The sequence below is a fragment of the Mizuhopecten yessoensis genome, unplaced genomic scaffold, assembly GCF_002113885.1.
Source record: "Mizuhopecten yessoensis strain PY_sf001 unplaced genomic scaffold, ASM211388v2 scaffold5133, whole genome shotgun sequence".
Lineage (NCBI taxonomy): Eukaryota > Metazoa > Mollusca > Bivalvia > Pectinida > Pectinidae > Mizuhopecten > Mizuhopecten yessoensis.
The window spans coordinates 459,866-481,684 of NW_018405896.1; the positions used below are offsets into that span (position 1 = coordinate 459,866).

A 21,819-nucleotide genomic window follows, 5' to 3' on the forward strand; every position below is an offset into this window, starting at 1 on the left:
ACAGACAGTTTCAGAGAGCGAAAATGACAATATATTAAACAACTCCAGATAAAGTTAAAAGCTGATCGGAACTATTCTGGTTGGGAAAAGTTCTTAACAACTGGTAAATAACCTAATATACTAAAATCGAAAAGACTGAACAACAATTTGATTGATTTAACTTATAACATATTGATACATTATGTAAATAACTTAATTGATTAAACTAAAATAACATGATTTATAAAAACAACATTTCATCAATATCACCGAACAAAAAGCTACAATGACTCTGATCAGGAAAAGAAAATATAAACTAAGTTTAGAACAAAATTAAGTGTGTCCTGAACGATTGTATCTACATTCAGTACAGAATAAAAGTGTCCACTAAACTTTCCCCATATATGTATGGCAGTAAATGACTAAAATGACCATGACGTGATTTTGCGTGATTTAAATTTATCTCCTATTACGGATCTAAATCTACCTCTGTAGACAACAATAACGAACCCAACGTTACAAAGCCGGCACAGTACACACTGACAGTGTTTGTGCGACCTGTTTATGGTAGTTGTGATTATGGTTCATGGTGATAGTAATCTGAGTAAAAATCGTATCAACGGTATGATACAGAACTCGGAAAAATCCTTAAAAAAGGAAACAAGTTATCTTTCTCTTAACTTGCTTGCGACTACTGTGTTATATCTTAACTTGCTTGCGACTACTGTGTTATATCTTAACATGCTTGCGACTACTGTGTTATGTCTTAACATGCTTGCGACTACTGGTTATATCTTAACATGCTTGCGACTACTGTGTTATGTCTTAACTTACTTGTGCCTACTGTGTTATATCTTAACTTACTTGTGACTACTGTGTTATATTTTAACTTGCTTGCGACTACTGTGTTATATCTTAACATGCTTGTGACTACTGTGTTATATCTCTTAATTTACGTTTGACCACTGTGTTATAGTTCTTAACTTACTTGTGACCACTGTTTTATCTCTTAATTTACTTTTGACCAGTGTGTTATATCTTTTAACTTTCTTGTGACCACTGTTATATCTCTATATGTGACCACTGTGTTCTATATTTTACCTTACTTGTGACCACTATTATATCTCTTAATTTACGTTTGACCACTGTGTTATAGTTCTTAACTTACTTGTGACCACTACTGTGTTATATTTTAGCTTGCTTGCGACTACTGCGTTATATCTTAACATGCTTTCGACTACTGTGTTATATCCCTTAATTTACTTTTGACCACTGGGTTATATCTTTTAACTTTCTTGTGACCACTGTTATATCTCTATATGTGACCACTGTGTTCTATATTTTACCTTACTTGTGACCACTGTTTTATCTCTTAATTTACTTTTCATCGGTGGCCTATATCTCTTAACTTACTTGTGACCACTATTATATCTCTTAACCTACTTGTGACTATTGTGTTATATCTCTTAATTTCCTTTTGACCACTGTGTTTTATATTTTACCTTACTTGTGACCACTGTGTTATATTTCCTAAATGTCTTAACTTACTTGTGCCTACTGTGTTATATCTCTTTACCTGCTTGCGACTACTGTGTTATATCCCTTAATTTACTTTTGACCATTGTGTTATATCTTTTAACTTTCTTGTGACCACTGTTATATTTCTTAATTTACTTTTGATTACTGGGTTATATCTCTTAACTTATTTGTGGCCACTGTGTCATATCTCTTAACTTACTTGTGACCACTGTTTTATATTTCTTAACTTACATGTTCTTGTGACCACTGATATATCTCTTAACTTGCATGCTTGCGACTACTGCGTTATATCTTAACATGCTTGCGACTACTGTGTTATATCTCTTTACTTGCTTGCGACTACTGTGTTATATCCCTTAATTTACTTTTGACCACTGTGTTATATCTTTTAACTTACTTGTGACTTCTGTGTCATATCTCTTAACTTACTTGCGACTACTGTGTCATATCTCTTAACTTACTTGCGACTACTTTATTATATCTCTTAACCTACTTGTGACTATTGTGTTATATCTCTTAACTTATTTGTGGCCACTGTGTCATATCTCTTAACTTGCTTGCGACTACTGTGTTATATCTCTTAATTTCCTTTTGACCACTGTGTTATATCTTTTTACTTACTTGTGACCACTGTTATATCTCTTAATTTACTTTTGATCACTGTGTTATATCTCTTAACTTACTTGTGACCACTGATATTCCCTTAACTTACATTTGACCACTGTGTTATATCTTTTGACTTACTTGTGACCACTGTTTTATATTTCTTAACTTACATGTACTTGTGACCACTGATATATCTCTTAACTTACTTGTGACTACTGTGTTATATCTCTTAATTTTCTTTTGACCACTGTGTTATATTTCTTAACTTACATGTACTTGTGACCACTAATATATCTCTTAACTTGCTTACTGTGTTTTATGTCTTGACTTACCTGTGACCACTGTTATATATTTCTTAACTTACATGTACTTGTGACCACTAATATATCTCTTAACTTGCTTACTGTGTTTTATGTCTTGACTTACCTGTGACCACTGTTATATCACTTTGTGTGACCGCTGTGTTTTCTATTTTACCTTACTTGTGACCACTGTGTTATATTTCCTAACTTACTTGTGACCACTGTGTTTTATATTTTACCTTACTTGTGACCACTGTGTCATATTTCCTAACTCATTTGTGACCACTGTTATATCTCTATATGTGACCACTGTGTTCTATATTTTACCTTACTTGTGACCACTCTGTCATATTTCTTAACTTACTTTTGACCACTGTGTCATGTTTCGTAACTTACCTTTGACCACTGTGTCATATTTCTTAACTTACTTTTGACCACTGTGTTATATTTCTTAACTTACTTGTGACCAATGTGTCATATTTCTTAACTTACATGTACTTGTGACCACTGATATATCTCTTAACTTACTTTTGACCACTGTGTTCTATTTCCTAACTTACAAAAAAAATGTACTTGTGACCACTGTTACATCTCTATATGTGACCACTGTGTTATATCTCTTAACTTGCTTACTGTGTTTGATGTCTCGACTTACTTGTGACCACTGTGTTCTATATTTTATCTTACTTGTGACCATTGTGTCATATTTCTTAACTTGCTTTTGACCACTGTGTTCTATATTTTACCTTACTTGTGACCACTGTGTTATATTTCCTAACTTACAAAAAAAATGTACTTGTGACCACAGTGTTTTATATTTTACCTTACTTGTGACCACTGTGTCATATTTCTTAACTCATTTGTGACCACTGTTATATCTCTATATGTGACCACTGTGTTCTATATTTTACCTTACTTGTGACCACTCTGTCATATTTCTTAACTTACTTTTGACCACTGTGTCATGTTTCTTAACTTACCTTTGACAACTGTGTCATATTTCTTAACTTACTTTTGACCACTGTGTTATATTTCTTAACTTACTTGTGACCACTGTGTCATATTTCTTAACTTACATGTACTTGTGACCACTGATATATCTCTTAACTTGCTTACTGTGTTTGATGTCTTGACTTACTTGTGACCACAGTGTTTTATGTCTTGACTTACTTTTGACCACTGTGTTTTATGTCTTGACTGACTTGTGACCACTGTGTTTTATGTCTTGACTTACTGGTGACCACTGTGTTTTATGTCTTGTCTTACTTTTGACCACTGTGTTTTATCTCTTGTCTTACTTTTGACCACTGTGTTATATCGCTGAACTAATTTGTGATCTCTTTCATCATGTTCCTGTAGTAACTATAATACATCTCTTAACCTACTTATGTCAATGATATTTCTTTACTAACTTGTTACATTGTTATTTCTTATCTCACTTCTACATCAAATTCCTCACTTACCTGTGACCACCATTTCAAGGATCGTACTACATGTGGATTGCATGGTTATTCATATCATTAGTAGCCTATCAGAAAAATGTAGTGGCCAAGTGTTATTTCAGTGAGACGAGGTTATTTCAGTGAGAAGATGTTATTTCAGTGAGACGAGGTTATTTCAGTGAGACGAGGTTATTTCAGTGAGACGATGTTATTTCCCCGATTGTGTTTGGCGATACAACTTCATGATCAATTACCCCTAAACTTTGAAGTTTACTAAAATATATTCCTACTTACTTTTGTTCTTTATACATGTAGTTTACTATTTTTAACATCGTTCTCTTTTGTTAACTAAAGCTTCTTATATCCTTTATAGTTTAATATATTATATTCCTAACTTATATACATGTATATCCTTTACAGTTTGATAAATTATATATCTTAGCCTACTTACAATTGTATATCCTTTATTGCTTTAATATATTAAATTTCTTAACTTACTTATATCCTTTGTAGTTCACCAACTTACATTTTTTTTTTTTACTTCACTGAGACCTGTATTTTTTACAACTAGTTTTCAGTTTGAAGTGCAACATTGATTGTGTTCAAAATATGACGCGATCTTTCTCTACACGATAAAACTATAAAAACAATGAATGGCATTGCCTAATAAAAATGTGAACGATGATGTACAAGTATTTCATAAACATTCATTAAAAAAAGTAGTAAACAGAAATATAAAATATTCAACAATTCAAGATGAGGAAAATTATCGGAATCAATTTTCCGTGTGAGCAAATGAGTATACAATTTAATAACATCAACAAATTTCGAAAATATGCCATTTTTATGGAGCATTTGACCACCATCTCTGCAGTCTCAATTTTTTATGATGTATATCAACAGTGAGAAAAAGGAGAAAGTAAAATCAATTATATTCAACAAAACTGGTAAATCCAGACCACAGGGAAATGTCTGAATTACATGTAAGAAAAATCCCGTTATTCGGAATTACAAGCAAGAAAAATCGCGTTAGTCGGAATAACAGGAGATTTTCGATAGACCGGACTACAGGAATATCACATAAGCCCAGACTACGGAAAAATCTCTGGTCTAGATAAAAGGGTTATCTATTTAGTCTTGACTAAAGAAAACATAATAAGCCCGGACTAAACAAAAAACCTCCTTTGTCCGGTTTTAAGTGAAACCTCAGTAATATAGACAATAGGAAACCTCATAAGACCGGACTACAGAAAAGCGTCGTAGTAACCCGGCTTAAAACGATTCCATGTATCCGGACTACAGGAAAAATCGGATCAGTCCGGACTAAATTAAAAACCTTGTTAATCCGGACTAATTAAATAACTTGTCAGTCCGGACTAGATTAAATACATTGTCAGTCCGGACTTCATAGAAAACTTTGCCAATCCGGACATCAACAAAAAAATCTCTCTGGATACTATAAATAATCCGGGCCATCGTGATTCCGCCAGAAACCAATGGTCCGGACCAACAAAGTTCACTGTACATGTTAATGTAGACAGAAACATGTCACTTACTCTTATCAGGCAAATATATAAGTACACATGTAGAGGAAAACGTAAAAAGTGGAAACTAAAAGTTAATAATGAACCGTGAACAATACATTTCTAAACATTGTGGAAAATGTCTAGAAGTCATTTCCTTTCAGAAATCGAAGGCAAATGTCAACTTTTACTATTTCTATGTACAGTCTAGAAGAATATGTCAGCCTTGTCATTCCTCCCTTACATTCAAAATCGACCACAAAATCGTCAAACAGGATGTGGCCAAAGTCAAAATATGGACAATCTAATAAAATACGATCAAACAAATATGATGGCTTCAGTCACGTGACTCTGGTGGAGGTGCTGATAACTTGACATCTATTAGAAGTGATCTGTATTTTAATTAGAATGCGTATATTTCAGAAAAAATGATGTTTCTCTCTGAACACTCCTGTACCACGTACACGCGTATATTTACCTATACCTCCAGTACTACTAACTAGTGTCAGTTACTCCTGGTACAACACTGCTAACAAATCAACCACACTCATTTCCTTTTGTACGTGAGCCTGTATAATTGTGAGAAATAAGGTTTGTCCGGTTATGTTACACAACGTTCTGGCAACATATCCTTACTCGTAAACAGGTAAGACCTGTACTAAAATCGTAGGGGTTCGTCAATATTACACAGCATCACGAGACTTGGTAGTATCACCAGACGTGGTAGAGTAACGAGACTTGTTAGAATCACGAGACTTTAAAGCACCGCGAGATTTGTCAGGCACTATGATACCTCGCAGTCGTTTTTATTTCTAGACGACCTTTTAACCTTTGGCTTACTTCCCCTTCTTATCAGACTTCGACTCCGAAAAAACTTCTTCTCCTCTGTAGGGGTTTTTGGCTCAGCTTCGTGGTCGGATTGTTCCAAAGAATGAGAGCTCAGTCGCCGTGTTAGGAGACTGAACTTTTCCGGTAGTTTAGAACGTGGAACTTTTAGTTGTTCAAACAGAATTTTGAATATATCTGTTATACATTCGTCGTCTTTTGCAGAAACCTCCACGAAAGCGCCCCCCAGGTTGTCATTGTAAGCCCAGTTTAGCGCGTCAAATTTCTCCACTTGCCGGTTGTTCTCCATGTCGATGCAATTAGCTACTATAACACATGGAATTTCTTGGTAATTCTCACGGACTTCTTTGATATTTTCCCATAACTGTTTCACTTCAACAAATGTTGCTTCACTTGTTAAAGAGTAAACTAAAACAAACGCATGCGCATTAGCTATTGATAATCTGCGCATTGCCGGAAAGGCAATATTTCCGGCGGTATCAAGGAAATCCACCTTTAAATGGTGTCCTTGGACGTCGTACTCCCGACTGTATAAGTCTTCCACTGTTTCCTTATACTCACTTGAGAAGGTACCCTGTAGAAAACGTTTTAAGATGGAGCTTTTCCCCACGTGCCCGGCTCCGAGAAACACAATTCGATTTCTTTGATCCATATCTGCCATAATGCCTTTAGGTGATTTTCAATTATTTGATATTACCTTTTCACTTTGCACAATTCTTTCGTAAACTTCAATTTGAAACAAAAGTGGGTTTCCGTTATTCCTTTGGAGTACAAGCTAAAAATTCTGTTTCTATCAAATCCCAAGAAAAAACGGAGAATTGAAGTTCTTGTGACTTCATAACGATTATCCTTCAAATGTAAAACTTGAAAATATTGATCAGTGTGGCAGTCTGGCGTGAATGTAAGACTATAGCAGAGTAGGCCCGGCTCTCGTCACACCTGTTTCAATCTCTGTGTGTCATGGTATTATGCACACCTGGAAAATAGAAACAGCATATCATGTTAAAAGTGTGGAAGGTAAAACTAAACCTTTTAGACAGGAGATTAATAACACTCAGTCGACAGGTGTGTAATACAGACGTACGTTAGCATGACACGGACGGCCATTTTGAATAAAAACAATTTCTGCGAAATGTCAAACTGTTCATGTTACATGGGTCTGTAGATAAATCGATACAGCAACATATTACGAATGAATAATGTTATCTATAAAAGGGTGTTACCATATCTAATGAAAACATCAATATTTCCTTAGCATTAAGATATAATAAAATTTCGTTGAAGATATCTGAATAAAACATATATACTTAACTACATATACTGGTAAACACGTCAATATCATGCAATACATATAATGTCCATTAAACTACTGGTAAACACGGCAATAGCATACAGTACATACAATGTTCATCAAGCTACTGGTAAACACGTCAATATCATACAGTATATACAATATTCATCAATATACTGGTAAACGCGTCAATATCATACAGTATATACAATAGTCATCAATGTACTAGTAAACACGTCAATATCATGCAATAAATATAATGTCCATTAAACTACTGGTAAACACGTCAATAGGGGACAGTATATACAGTGTTCATCAATATACTGGTAATCACGTAAATATCATACAGTATATACAATATTCATCAATCTACTAGTAAACACGTCAATATCATACAATACATATACATGTAATGTCCATTAAACTACTGGTAAACACGGCAATAGCATACAGTACATACAATGTCCATTAAACTACTGGTAAACACGTCAATATCATGCAATACATATAATGTCCATTAAACTACTGGTAAACACGTCAATATCATACAGTACATGTAATGTTCATTAAACTACTGGTAAACACGTCAATATCATACAATACATATACATGTAATGTCCACTAAACTACTGGTAAACATGTCAATATCATACAGTACATATAATGTCCATTAAAGTACTGGTAAACACGTCAATATCATACAATACATATAATGTCCATTAAACTACTAGTAAACACGTCAATATCATACAATACATACGCCTAGGAAATGGTGAACACGTCATTGATATACAATTACATACGTTGGTAAACATATAGAAAGTCGTGCTGCGCAAATACATACCACGATAGACGTGTAAATATTACAAAGTTGAATCTGTTATATATACATGTTGTATCAAACTTAAATGTAATGCCGGTTGTATGCCATGCAAGGACTGAACAAAAGTTCTCTTAACATCCATTTTATCAACATTTACATTTATTGACAGCATGAATTTACAGGTATTCTTGATCTTAATGTAAGTGTTTCCTTATTTTCGCGGTATCGAAGTGTCTGTATCGTGAGTGTAAACGATATTCCCGGAACAGCTTAACGTGACCCAAATGTTAGCATCAAATGACGATTTCACGTTTTGCGAAGCGGGAGGCGATGCTATCAGGATATGTATGCGAGGCGGAAGGAGAAGTGTCAAAGTGACACGGCTCCCATTGCGTTCATGGTCGAATGAAATGTACATCTTCTGCTAATTATGTGAGATCAATTATATTTATCGTGATGCTGGCGATATATCGACGTTAAAAAACCCGTCATCTACTTACCGATTCATGTCCACACATTTACCGACGGATTAACAGGAGGTTATCTAATTGGACGGAAATTGATACTCGGATTATCGCAGTAACCGTGGACGAACGCTTTACACGTGTTAACGACAGCTTGCCGGAAAGTGGCAAGCCTTTCTCTGGTAACTAGTATGAGGTAGCAAGGCATTAATCTCGAGGACTGACACTTTTCGTCAAGCCTCGTACATTACTCGTGTTTACAAATGTAGGATAAAAACTTTGCTTCGGCATGTGTCAACAGGAAACGGATCGATGATTTAGCCAGATTAATGCGGATCATTACAGGCTCTACGTACACATTAACACATATTACCGGCACAATGTTACTTGCTGCATATATTCAAACATGTTTACCAGATTACCCTTGGTTTGTTCAGCTCTAATTGTGTTTATTACTTTCAATCAGAAATGTACTCTGTGCGAACCAAAAAACACGTCGTCGCCAGTTGTTGTTCACAGTCAAATTAAAACATTTCCTTATTGGTATTTTTTTGCGCTGTAGTAGTAGCCACTTTAGGCATATTGCACAGCTCAGTACAGTTTTAAAATGTGCTAAGATAGATCACTCACGACTTTAGTAAACGATTACGGGTACTTGATGTCACGAGGTTTTCTTCAGGGCGAAAAACCATCTTGAATTTGTCATGGATTCGGCGTCAGTTCGAAATCATTTTCAATAACCACATTTATACCTCAATGTATTCTTTGATCTTTTTGTACCCTGATTTTTTTCTGTCATTTGTTTAACTTTGCTTTAGTTTTTTGCATATATATATATATTACCAATTCTAAAGTGATGGGGAAAGATCTTTTGACAAAGCTAATGCATATCACACTTCATTTGCTGTGTGCCGAACATTAGAGATAAAGCGGATGAGCGCTGCGGCTCGGTAATGGATCCGGAACAGATGCTTACACGGATATACAGGTGTTATCTACTCCTACTTAATGCAAAGACACGCGCTCTTTGAAAGCATTTGCTTTTGTCTTTGTTGTCGAAGAATAAGAGACTATGATTAATTTGTGTGTTTGACAAGCACGTCACAGATGATGCAAAATACTGGTTTGTCATCTAGTCATGCAGTCACTATCTACATAAACAACACAGCCACACGTCAGCGATATGGTACACACACACTGGACAGAAAGTGGGCGTGGACTGAGTGAGTTAATGTATTGATAGTGTAATATTTATGGTATGAGCAGGAGTTATTATGTTTATAGAGACGTACTCCTCATTCATTCAGAAGCAACTGGCGATCCACAAAAATACTAGTATATAACGTCTTACGGAAAGCTTAGGTAAACACACTGGTCACCACTGTAATTGCCAGTGAAGGGTGATAGTGTTGATTCTCCAAATATTTTACGACGGCCATAATTATTTTATATAATTTTTAATGATACCCTTTAAAGCTAAGCGATATTAGGTCATTAGGTAACTGTAAAAGCCAGCAAGCGCTACTTTCTGTGCATTGGCGCTAAAATTGAAAAGCATCGAGATATAATTCTAGTATCTTCACGTTACAAATCTGTTGACAACACGTTACAAATCTGTTAACATCACGTTACAAATATGTTGACATCACGTTACAAATCTGTTGACATCACGTTAAAAATCTGTTAACATCACGTTACAAATCTGTTAACATCACGTTACAAATCTGTTGACATTACGTTACAAATCTGTTAACATCACGTTAAAAAAATATCTGTTAACAACACATAAGGCAAATTGTTAACAACACATACGGCAAACTGTTTCTTTGCCTACTGCCTATGCTTATCAACTGTCACACCACCCATTTAACGGCGGAGGTATTGGGGCCGATATCGATTGAAGATTGGCGCTCTTTGACTTGGTTCTCCTCTATTATGGATATACGTCCGCGATGTACTGCCGTAATGGATCTTTATAATAGTGTTTAGTTTTACTCAGAGGTGATACAAACGAGAAATGTCAAAATATTTGTAGCATAAAAAATATATGTAGGAATAGAGTTGAAAACAAAGTTATATTTTGCATATTAACAAGCAAACTTATCGCCTTAAACAAATTTCTACGCGGCCTGAATTGTCGGTTTTAAAAGAACAATGTTGATAACCTGACAACGCCTTAGAGCACAGTGGTGGAAACTCTACAGCATGTAAAATGAAACTTTGGCCCCCATACTTTTTTAAACTCTTGTTAACTAATTTTCAAATTTTGAAAAGCTCCTTTCTTTTTAAACCATGAAATCAAATTTACGAGAGTTCGCTTAACATGGTTACATGAAACAGAGTGACTCCTCGGGTACCTTTATTTACATGATAAACAGAGTGACTCCTCGTGGTACCTTTATTTACACGATAAACAGAGTGACACCTCGGGTACCTTTATTTACATGATAAACAGAGTGACTCCTCGTGGTACCTGATTTACATGATAAACAGAGTGACTCCTCGTGGTACCTATATTTACATGTTAAACAGAGTGACTCCTCGTGGTACCTGATTTACATGATAAACAGAGTGACTCCTCGTGGTACCTATATTTACATGTTAAACAGAAGAGACTCCTTGGGGTACCTTATTTACATAGGTTTAAAAAACGTAAATAGTTTTAAACGATATTATGAGCAAACAAATCTAAATTCAAGTAGTGATCTTGAAATATCACGCAAATATAAGTAGAATGTTTTGATTCGACAATATATCTAAATAGTTAAGACTTATGAGTGTGCATCAGATGTTTTTGATTACAGAGGTCAAATACTGATTAAAAGTACATATTACAACGGGTCTGAAAGTGCCATTGGCTTCGAGCAACTCGAGTTCCTCTCCTACCATGCCGAGTATGGATCTAATGGATAATTACGCGCTAAAACAACCTTCTTACGGAAGTATGACCTCGTCATTTACAATTATACTGTCTATGGAAAGTCCAGTCTCCGTACCAGAGCAGTGTTACTGATTATAGCCTGGATAACTACACCAACAATTCCACCACCGTTATAGGCCAATACATCTAACTGTGTTCCGAAAGTCATATTTTCATTTGACGGAGTTAGTAGGGAAGCCTTACAAATGACGGTCAATGACGGTCAACGAGGAGCGAAGGCTGTTCGACTTTTAAAGTAAAGATGCATGTTCTCACAATATTCACACAGCAGTGGTATTCCAAACTCGCCTAAAGGTTTTCATCTTTTGGAAAATTGTTACTGCCAAAAAGTCCATGATGTTTATCCTGTCTGTTCAAAAATGTGGCTAATTGACGGCAGGTGAACCGTTAACCCAATGACATGACATAAAACTTCACTAACTTATCACCAAACATCGCAAACCTTCTAATGAATACCATTAACATATCTCCACTCTATGTGAAAGAAATTCGTTAAATTGACTAGATCCCTGCTTTTGCCATGACTTTGCCGTCCAGGGAGTTAGTTCTCTATAAATCGTATTTTAGTCCATAAACTAAAACGTGCAGACAAATCTCTCGGCAGTTTTTTGGTGGTGCAAACTTCTTTCCTAGGAAATTCCGTGATTTTCTCCCGGAAAGTATCGAGCAAAACAGGGCACAAGTGGAGTTTTTAGCGAAATGACCACAAGTTGTTATCGATCTCCAGAAATAATCGGAGACTCGAAATTAAAACAAAGAAGTATTTTCCGTGCGTTCTATATCGGTAAAATATAATAGTTTAAGCATAATTCAGGATATAACAAGTTTATGTTATGTTTTTCTGTATTCGGGTGATACAACATTCTTTAGTTGTTGATTAATTCATATGTTTCATAATGAAAATACGACATTATCTACCAACGAGCATTGCTCGTCCATCACTAACTTACAATGAACACCATTATCTAACAACGGTCATTGCTCGTCCATCACCAACTTACAATGAACATCATTATCTACCAACGAGCATTGCTCGTCCATCACTAACTTACAAATGAACACCATTATCTAACAACGATCATTGCTCGTCCATCACCAACTTACAATGAACATCATTATCTACCAACGAGCATTGCTCGTCCATCACTAACTTACAATGAACACCATTATCTAACAACGGTCATTGCTCGTCCATCACCAACTTACAATGAACATCATTATCTACCAACGAGCATTGCTCGTCCATCTCTAACTTACAATGAACACCATTACCTAACGACGAGCATTGCTCGTCCATCACTTACTTACAATGACCATCTTTATCTAACAACGAGCATTTCTCGTCCATCACTAACCTTCCAATGAACATCATTACCTAACAACGATCATTGCTCGTCCATCACTAACTTACCTATGAACACCATTACCTAACAACGAGCATTGCTCGTCCATCACTTACTTACAATGAACACCATTACCTAACAACGAGAATTGCTCGTCCATCACTAACTTACCAATGAACACCATTATCTACCAACGAGCACTGCTCGTCCATCACTAACTTACAATGAACATCATTATCTAACAACGATCATTACTCGTCCATCACTAACTTACAATGAACACCATTTCCTAACAACGATCATTGCTCGTCCATCATTAACTTACAATGAACACCTTTACCTAACAACGAGCATTGCTCGTCCATCACTAACTTACAATGACCCCCATTACCTAACAACGAGCATTGCTCGTCCATCACTTACTTACAATGAACACCATTACCTAACAACGAGAATTGCTCGTCCATCACTAACTTACCAATGAACACCATTATCTAACAACACTCATTGCTCGTCCATCACTAACTTACCTATGAACACCATTACCTAACAACGAGCATTTCTCGTCCATCGCTAACCTACCAATGAACATCATTACCTAACAACGATCATTGCTCGTCCATCATTAACTTACAATGAACACCTTTACCTAACAACGAGCATTGCTCGTCCATCACTAACTTACCAATGAACACCATTATCTAACAACACTCATTGCTCGTCCATCACTAACTTACCTATGAACACCATTACCTAACAACGAGCATTGCTCGTCCATCACTTACTTACAATGAACATCTTTATCTAACAACGAGCATTTCTCGTCCATCACTAACTTACAATGAACACCATTACCTAGCAACGAGCACTGCTCGTCCATCACTAACTTACCAATGAACACCATTATCTAACAACGATCATTGCTCGTCCATCACTAACTTACCTATGAACACCATTACCTAACAACGAGCATTGCTCGTCCATCACTAACTTACCAATGAACACCATTATCTAACAACGATCATTGCTCGTCCATCACCAACTTACAATGAACATCATTATCTACCAACGAGCATTGCTCGTCCATCACTAACTTACAATGAACACCATTACCTAACAACGATCATTGCTCGTCCATCACTAACTTACAATGAACACCATTACCTAACAACGATCATTGCTCGTCCATCACTAACTTACAATGAACACCATTACCTAACAACGATCATTGCTCGTCCATCACTAACTTACAATGAACACCATTATCTAACAACGATCATTACTCGTCCATCACTAACTTACAATGAACACCATTACCTAACAACGATCATTACTCGTCCATCACTAACTTACAATGAACACCATTACCTAACAACGATCATTACTCGTCCATCACTAACTTACAATGAACACCATTACCTAACAACGATCATTACTCGTCCATCACTAACTTACAATGAACACCATTACCTAACAACGATCATTACTCGTCCATCACTAACTTACAATGAACACCATTACCTAACAACGATCATTACTCGTCCATCACTAACTTACAATGAACACCATTACCTAACAACGATCATTGCTCGTCCATCACTAACTTACAATGAACACCATTACCTAACAACGATCATTGCTCGTCCATCACTAACTTACAATGAACACCATTACCTAACAACGATCATTGCTCGTCCATCACTAACTTACAATGAACACCATTACCTAACAACGATCATTGCTCGTCCATCACTAACTTACAATGAACACCATTACCTAACAACGATCATTGCTCGTCCATCACTAACTTACAATGAACACCATTACCTAACAACGATCATTGCTCGTCCATCACTAACTTACAATGAACACCATTACCTAACAACGATCATTGCTCGTCCATCACTAACTTACAATGAACACCATTACCTAACAACGATCATTGCTCGTCCATCACTAACTTACAATGAACACCATTACCTAACAACGATCATTGCTCGTCCATCACTAACTTACAATGAACACCATTACCTAACAACGATCATTGCTCGTCCATCACTAACTTACAATGAACACCATTACCTAACAACGATCATTGCTCGTCCATCACTAACTTACAATGAACACCATTACCTAACAACGATCATTGCTCGTCCATCACTAACTTACAATGAACACCATTACCTAACAACGATCATTGCTCGTCCATCACTAACTTACAATGAACACCATTACCTAACAACGATCATTGCTCGTCCATCACTAACTTACAATGAACACCATTACCTAACAACGATCATTGCTCGTCCATCACTAACTTACAATGAACACCATTATCTAACAACGATCATTGCTCGTCCATCACTGACTTACCAATGAACACCATTACCTAACAACGATCATTACTCGTCCATCACTAACTTACAATGAACACCATTACCTAACAACGATCATTGCTCGTCCATCACTAACTTACAATGAACACCATTACCTAACAACGATCATTGCTCGTCCATCACTAACTTACAATGAACACCATTACCTAACAACGATCATTGCTCGTCCATCACTAACTTACAATGAACACCATTACCTAACAACGATCATTGCTCGTCCATCACTAACTTACAATGAACACCATTACCTAACAACGATCATTGCTCGTCCATCACTAACTTACAATGAACACCATTACCTAACAACGATCATTGCTCGTCCATCACTAACTTACAATGAACACCATTACCTAACAACGATCATTGCTCGTCCATCACTAACTTACAATGAACACCATTACCTAACAACGATCATTGCTCGTCCATCACTAACTTACAATGAACACCATTACCTAACAACGATCATTGCTCGTCCATCACTAACTTACAATGAACACCATTATCTAACAACGATCATTGCTCGTCCATCACTGACTTACCAATGAACACCATTACCTAACAACGATCATTACTCGTCCATCACTAACTTACAATGAACACCATTACCTAACAACGATCATTGCTCGTCCATCACTAACTTACAATGAACACCATTACCTAACAACGATCATTGCTCGTCCATCACTAACTTACAATGAACACCATTACCTAACAACGATCATTGCTCGTCCATCACTAACTTACAATGAACACCATTACCTAACAACGATCATTGCTCGTCCATCACTAACTTACAATGAACACCATTATCTAACAACGATCATTGCTCGTCCATCACTGACTTACCAATGAACACCATTACCTAACAACGATCATTACTCGTCCATCACTAACTTACAATGAACACCATTACCTAACAACGATCATTGCTCGTCCATCACTAACTTACAATGAACACCATTACCTAACAACGATCATTGCTCGTCCATCACTAACTTACAATGAACACCATTACCTAACAACGATCATTGCTCGTCCATCACTAACTTACAATGAACACCATTACCTAACAACGATCATTGCTCGTCCATCACTAACTTACAATGAACACCATTACCTAACAACGATCATTGCTCGTCCATCACTAACTTACAATGAACACCATTACCTAACAACGATCATTGCTCGTCCATCACTAACTTACAATGAACACCATTACCTAACAACGATCATTGCTCGTCCATCACTAACTTACAATGAACACCATTACCTAACAACGATCATTGCTCGTCCATCACTAACTTACAATGAACACCATTACCTAACAACGATCATTGCTCGTCCATCACTAACTTACAATGAACACCATTATCTAACAACGATCATTGCTCGTCCATCACTGACTTACCAATGAACACCATTACCTAACAACGATCATTACTCGTCCATCACTAACTTACAATGAACACCATTACCTAACAACGATCATTGCTCGTCCATCACTAACTTACAATGAACACCATTACCTAACAACGATCATTGCTCGTCCATCACTAACTTACAATGAACACCATTACCTAACAACGATCATTGCTCGTCCATCACTAACTTACAATGAACACCATTACCTAACAACGATCATTGCTCGTCCATCACTAACTTACAATGAACACCATTACCTAACAACGATCATTGCTCGTCCATCACTAACTTACAATGAACACCATTACCTAACAACGATCATTGCTCGTCCATCACTAACTTACAATGAACACCATTACCTAACAACGATCATTGCTCGTCCATCACTAACTTACAATGAACACCATTACCTAACAACGATCATTGCTCGTCCATCACTAACTTACAATGAACACCATTACCTAACAACGATCATTGCTCGTCCATCACTAACTTACAATGAACACCATTACCTAACAACGATCATTGCTCGTCCATCATTAACTTACAATGAACACCATTACCTAACAACGATCATTGCTCGTCCATCACTAACTTACAATGAACACCATTACCTAACAACGATCATTGCTCGTCCATCACTAACTTACAATGAACACCATTACCTAACAACGATCATTGCTCGTCCATCACTAACTTACAATGAACACCATTACCTAACAACGATCATTGCTCGTCCATCACTAACTTACAATGAACACCATTACCTAACAACGATCATTGCTCGTCCATCACTAACTTACAATGAACACCATTACCTAACAACGATCATTGCTCGTCCATCACTAACTTACAATGAACACCATTACCTAACAACGATCATTGCTCGTCCATCACTAACTTACAATGAACACCATTACCTAACAACGAGCATTGCTCGTCCATCACTAACTTACAATGAACACCATTATCTAACAACGATCATTGCTCGTCCATCACTGACTTACCAATGAACACCATTACCTAACAACGATCATTACTCGTCCATCACTAACTTACAATGAACACCATTACCTAACAACGATCATTGCTCGTCCATCACTAACTTACAATGAACACCATTACCTAACAACGATCATTGCTCGTCCATCACTAACTTACAATGAACACCATTACCTAACAACGATCATTGCTCGTCCATCACTAACTTACAATGAACACCATTACCTAACAACGATCATTGCTCGTCCATCACTAACTTACAATGAACACCATTACCTAACAACGATCATTGCTCGTCCATCACTAACTTACAATGAACACCATTACCTAACAACGATCATTGCTCGTCCATCACTAACTTACAATGAACACCATTACCTAACAACGATCATTGCTCGTCCATCACTAACTTACAATGAACACCATTACCTAACAACGATCATTGCTCGTCCATCACTAACTTACAATGAACACCATTACCTAACAACGAGCATTGCTCGTCCATCACTAACTTACAATGAACACCATTACCTAACAACGAGCATTGCTCGTCCATCACTAACTTACAATGAACACCATTACCTAACAACGATCATTGCTCGTCCATCACTAACTTACAATGAACACCATTACCTAACAACGAGCATTGCTCGTCCATCACTAACTTACAATGAACACCATTACCTAACAACGATCATTGCTCGTCCATCACTAACTTACCAATGAACACCGTTATCTACCAACGAGCATTGCACGTCCATCACTAACCTACCAATGAACACCATTACCTACCAACGAGCATTGCTTGTCCATCATAAACTCACCTATGAACATTATTACCTACCAACGAGCATTGCTCGTCCATCACTAATTTACAATGAACACCATTACCTACCAACGAGCATTGCTCGTCCATCGCTATCTTACCAATGAACACCATTATCTACCAACCAGCATTGCTCGTCCATCACTTACTTACAATGAACACCATTACCTACCAACGAGTATGCTTGTCCATCATTAACTTACCTATGACCACTATTACCTACCAACGAGCATTGCTCGTCCATCACTTACTTACAATGAACATCATTATCTAACAACGAGCATTGCTCGTCCATCACTGACTTACCAATGAACACCATTACCTAACAACGAGCATTACTCGTCCATCACTAACTTACAATGAACACCATTACCTAACAACGATCATTGCTCGTCCATCACTAACTTACCAATGAACACCGTTATCTACCAACGAGCATTGCACGTCCATCACTAACCTACCAATGAACACCATTACCTACCAACGAGCATTGCTTGTCCATCATAAACTCACCTATGAACATTATTACCTACCAACGAGCATTGCTCGTCCATCACTAATTTACAATGAACACCATTACCTACCAACGAGCATTGCTCGTCCATCGCTATCTTACCAATGAACACCATTATCTACCAACCAGCATTGCTCGTCCATCACTAACTTACCAATGCACACCATTATCTACCAACGAGCATTGCTCGTTCATCACTCACTTACCAACAAACCTATCCAACTCACCAACTAACATCACTTTCCTATCAACTACCATCCATTACCTAACAACTTACGTCTGATTCACTTGCCTACCACAAAAATAACTAACCTACCAACGAGTTAAAGTAAAGAAGACTGGGCAACATCCACATGAACGTGATCGGCAATTTTATTGCAATGTCAACATGTTTCAAACACTAAGTCTGTCATCATCAGAACTATTACCCGGTCACAATTAGGTTGAATTTTTTTTGTGCTGGACTACTAGATATTTTAGTTACACAGATGGATGAGTTTATACGGGTACATTGTAGATTGGATGAGGACAATCGTTTTTAGCCTGTATTAACGCTACACTTGTGTTGGCAGAGTTGACAAGAGAACCCGAAATGGTTGACTGTTTTAGGCAATAGTCAAAGTAATCGTGGATATAGGATAGGTTGTAGTCATAGTGTACTTTGAACCGTGGAAAGGGGAATGCTAGTCTGCATTCAACAGCGTGTCTCGGTTTGCGGAGATGGGAAGAATAAATGTTTTAAGTCTATAGACATGATATAAGATGACGGAGATGACGGTTGTTTATAACTGTTTACCGAGAGCTGGTTAAATGGTCTGGTCAGATGAGCCGGTCATATCGTTTTGTGTGATACAGACTTCTGATTTGTGTTTAGTATGTTTTTATTATACGAGTAGGAATATATTACCATACAGATATTGCCATGAGCCAGTCGTCCTGGATGAGCCTAACCATTGCTTACAAGTCGCATATCAAAAGTTCATATAACACTGACATCCGACTCATGTTTAGTGCTGATTCTGGTTACCTAGCAACAACCACTTTCGTGTAGTGTAGAACGCAATAAGTGTACTTATGAAATGTCTGTACTCAGAGCGGACAAGAGGCCTAAGTGACCTGTATGGTTGTCTCACTTGACATTCAATATTTTCTGTCAGGTTCATGAGAGATGTTTCTGTATATTGACAGTTGTTGCTTGTGACCTGGTGTCAAATGTACCATTGTGTAGATGTCGCTGATAATAACGTTAGGTGAGTATAAGGGAGATTTTAGGATTTTATAATTACAATTTGAGCAGTAAAAAGGTGTAATCTTTCAGAGAAAAACGTGGAGACCTGGATTCGAACCCTCATGACAAAAAAATCAAATAAAGTGTTGTTTAAAACATGAAAAAAAATCACTGATTAGAATTTGTCTCTGCAAATCAAAAGTCAAGAAATGCCAAGAAGAACATGTCGTTGGTAATCAAAAACCAGGATGGCCAAGAAGAACATCATTGTCAATCAAAAGTAAAGAAATGCTAGGAGGAACAATACAATACATACAATACAATACATACAATACAATACATATAATACAATACATACAATACAATACATACAATACATACAATACATACAATACAATACATACAATACATACAGTACATACAATACATACAATACATACAATACATTCAATACAATACATACAATATAATACATACAATACAATACATACAATACTTACAATACATACAATACAATAAATACAATACAATAAATACAATACATAAAATACATACAATACAATAAATACAATACAATAAATACAATACATCCAATACATACAATACAATACATACAATAAAAGACAATACATACAATACAATACATACAATACAACACATACAATACATACAATACATACAATACATTCAATACAATACATACAATATAATACATACAAAACAATACATACAATACATACAATACATACAATACATACAATACAATAAATACAATACAATAAATACAATACATACAATACATACAATACAATACATACAATACAATACATGCAATACAATACAATACATACACAACAATACATACAATACAATACATACACAACAATACATACAATACAATGCATACAATACAATACATACAATACAATACATACAACACAATACATACAATACATACAATACATGCAATACAATACAATACATACAATACAATACATACAATACAATACAATACATACAATACAATACACACACAACAATACATACAATACAATACATACAATACAATACATACACAACAATACATACAATACAATACATACAATACAATACAATACATACAATACAATACATACAATACAATACATACAATACAATACATACAATACATACAATACAATACATACAATATAATACATACAATACAATACATACAATACAATACAACAATATAATACATACAATACATACAATACAATACATACACAACAATACATACAATACAATACATACACAACAATACATACAATACAATACATACAATACAATACA

General features: G+C 36.2%; 1 protein-coding gene across 1 annotated transcript in view; it reads right to left on the reverse strand.

Annotated features, from left to right (window-relative positions):
• Positions 1-3,110: 3,110 nt before the first annotated feature.
• The window catches only part of LOC110450221 (ras-like protein 3), a 32,960-nt gene continuing 14,251 nt past the window's right edge, over positions 3,111-21,819 (reverse strand). Inside the window, exon 2 of the mRNA XM_021497587.1 lies at positions 3,111-7,213. Coding sequence (XP_021353262.1) covers positions 6,176-6,898 — 723 coding nt within the window. The 5' untranslated portion in view covers positions 6,899-7,213 and the 3' untranslated portion in view covers positions 3,111-6,175. The remainder of the gene's footprint in view (positions 7,214-21,819) is intronic.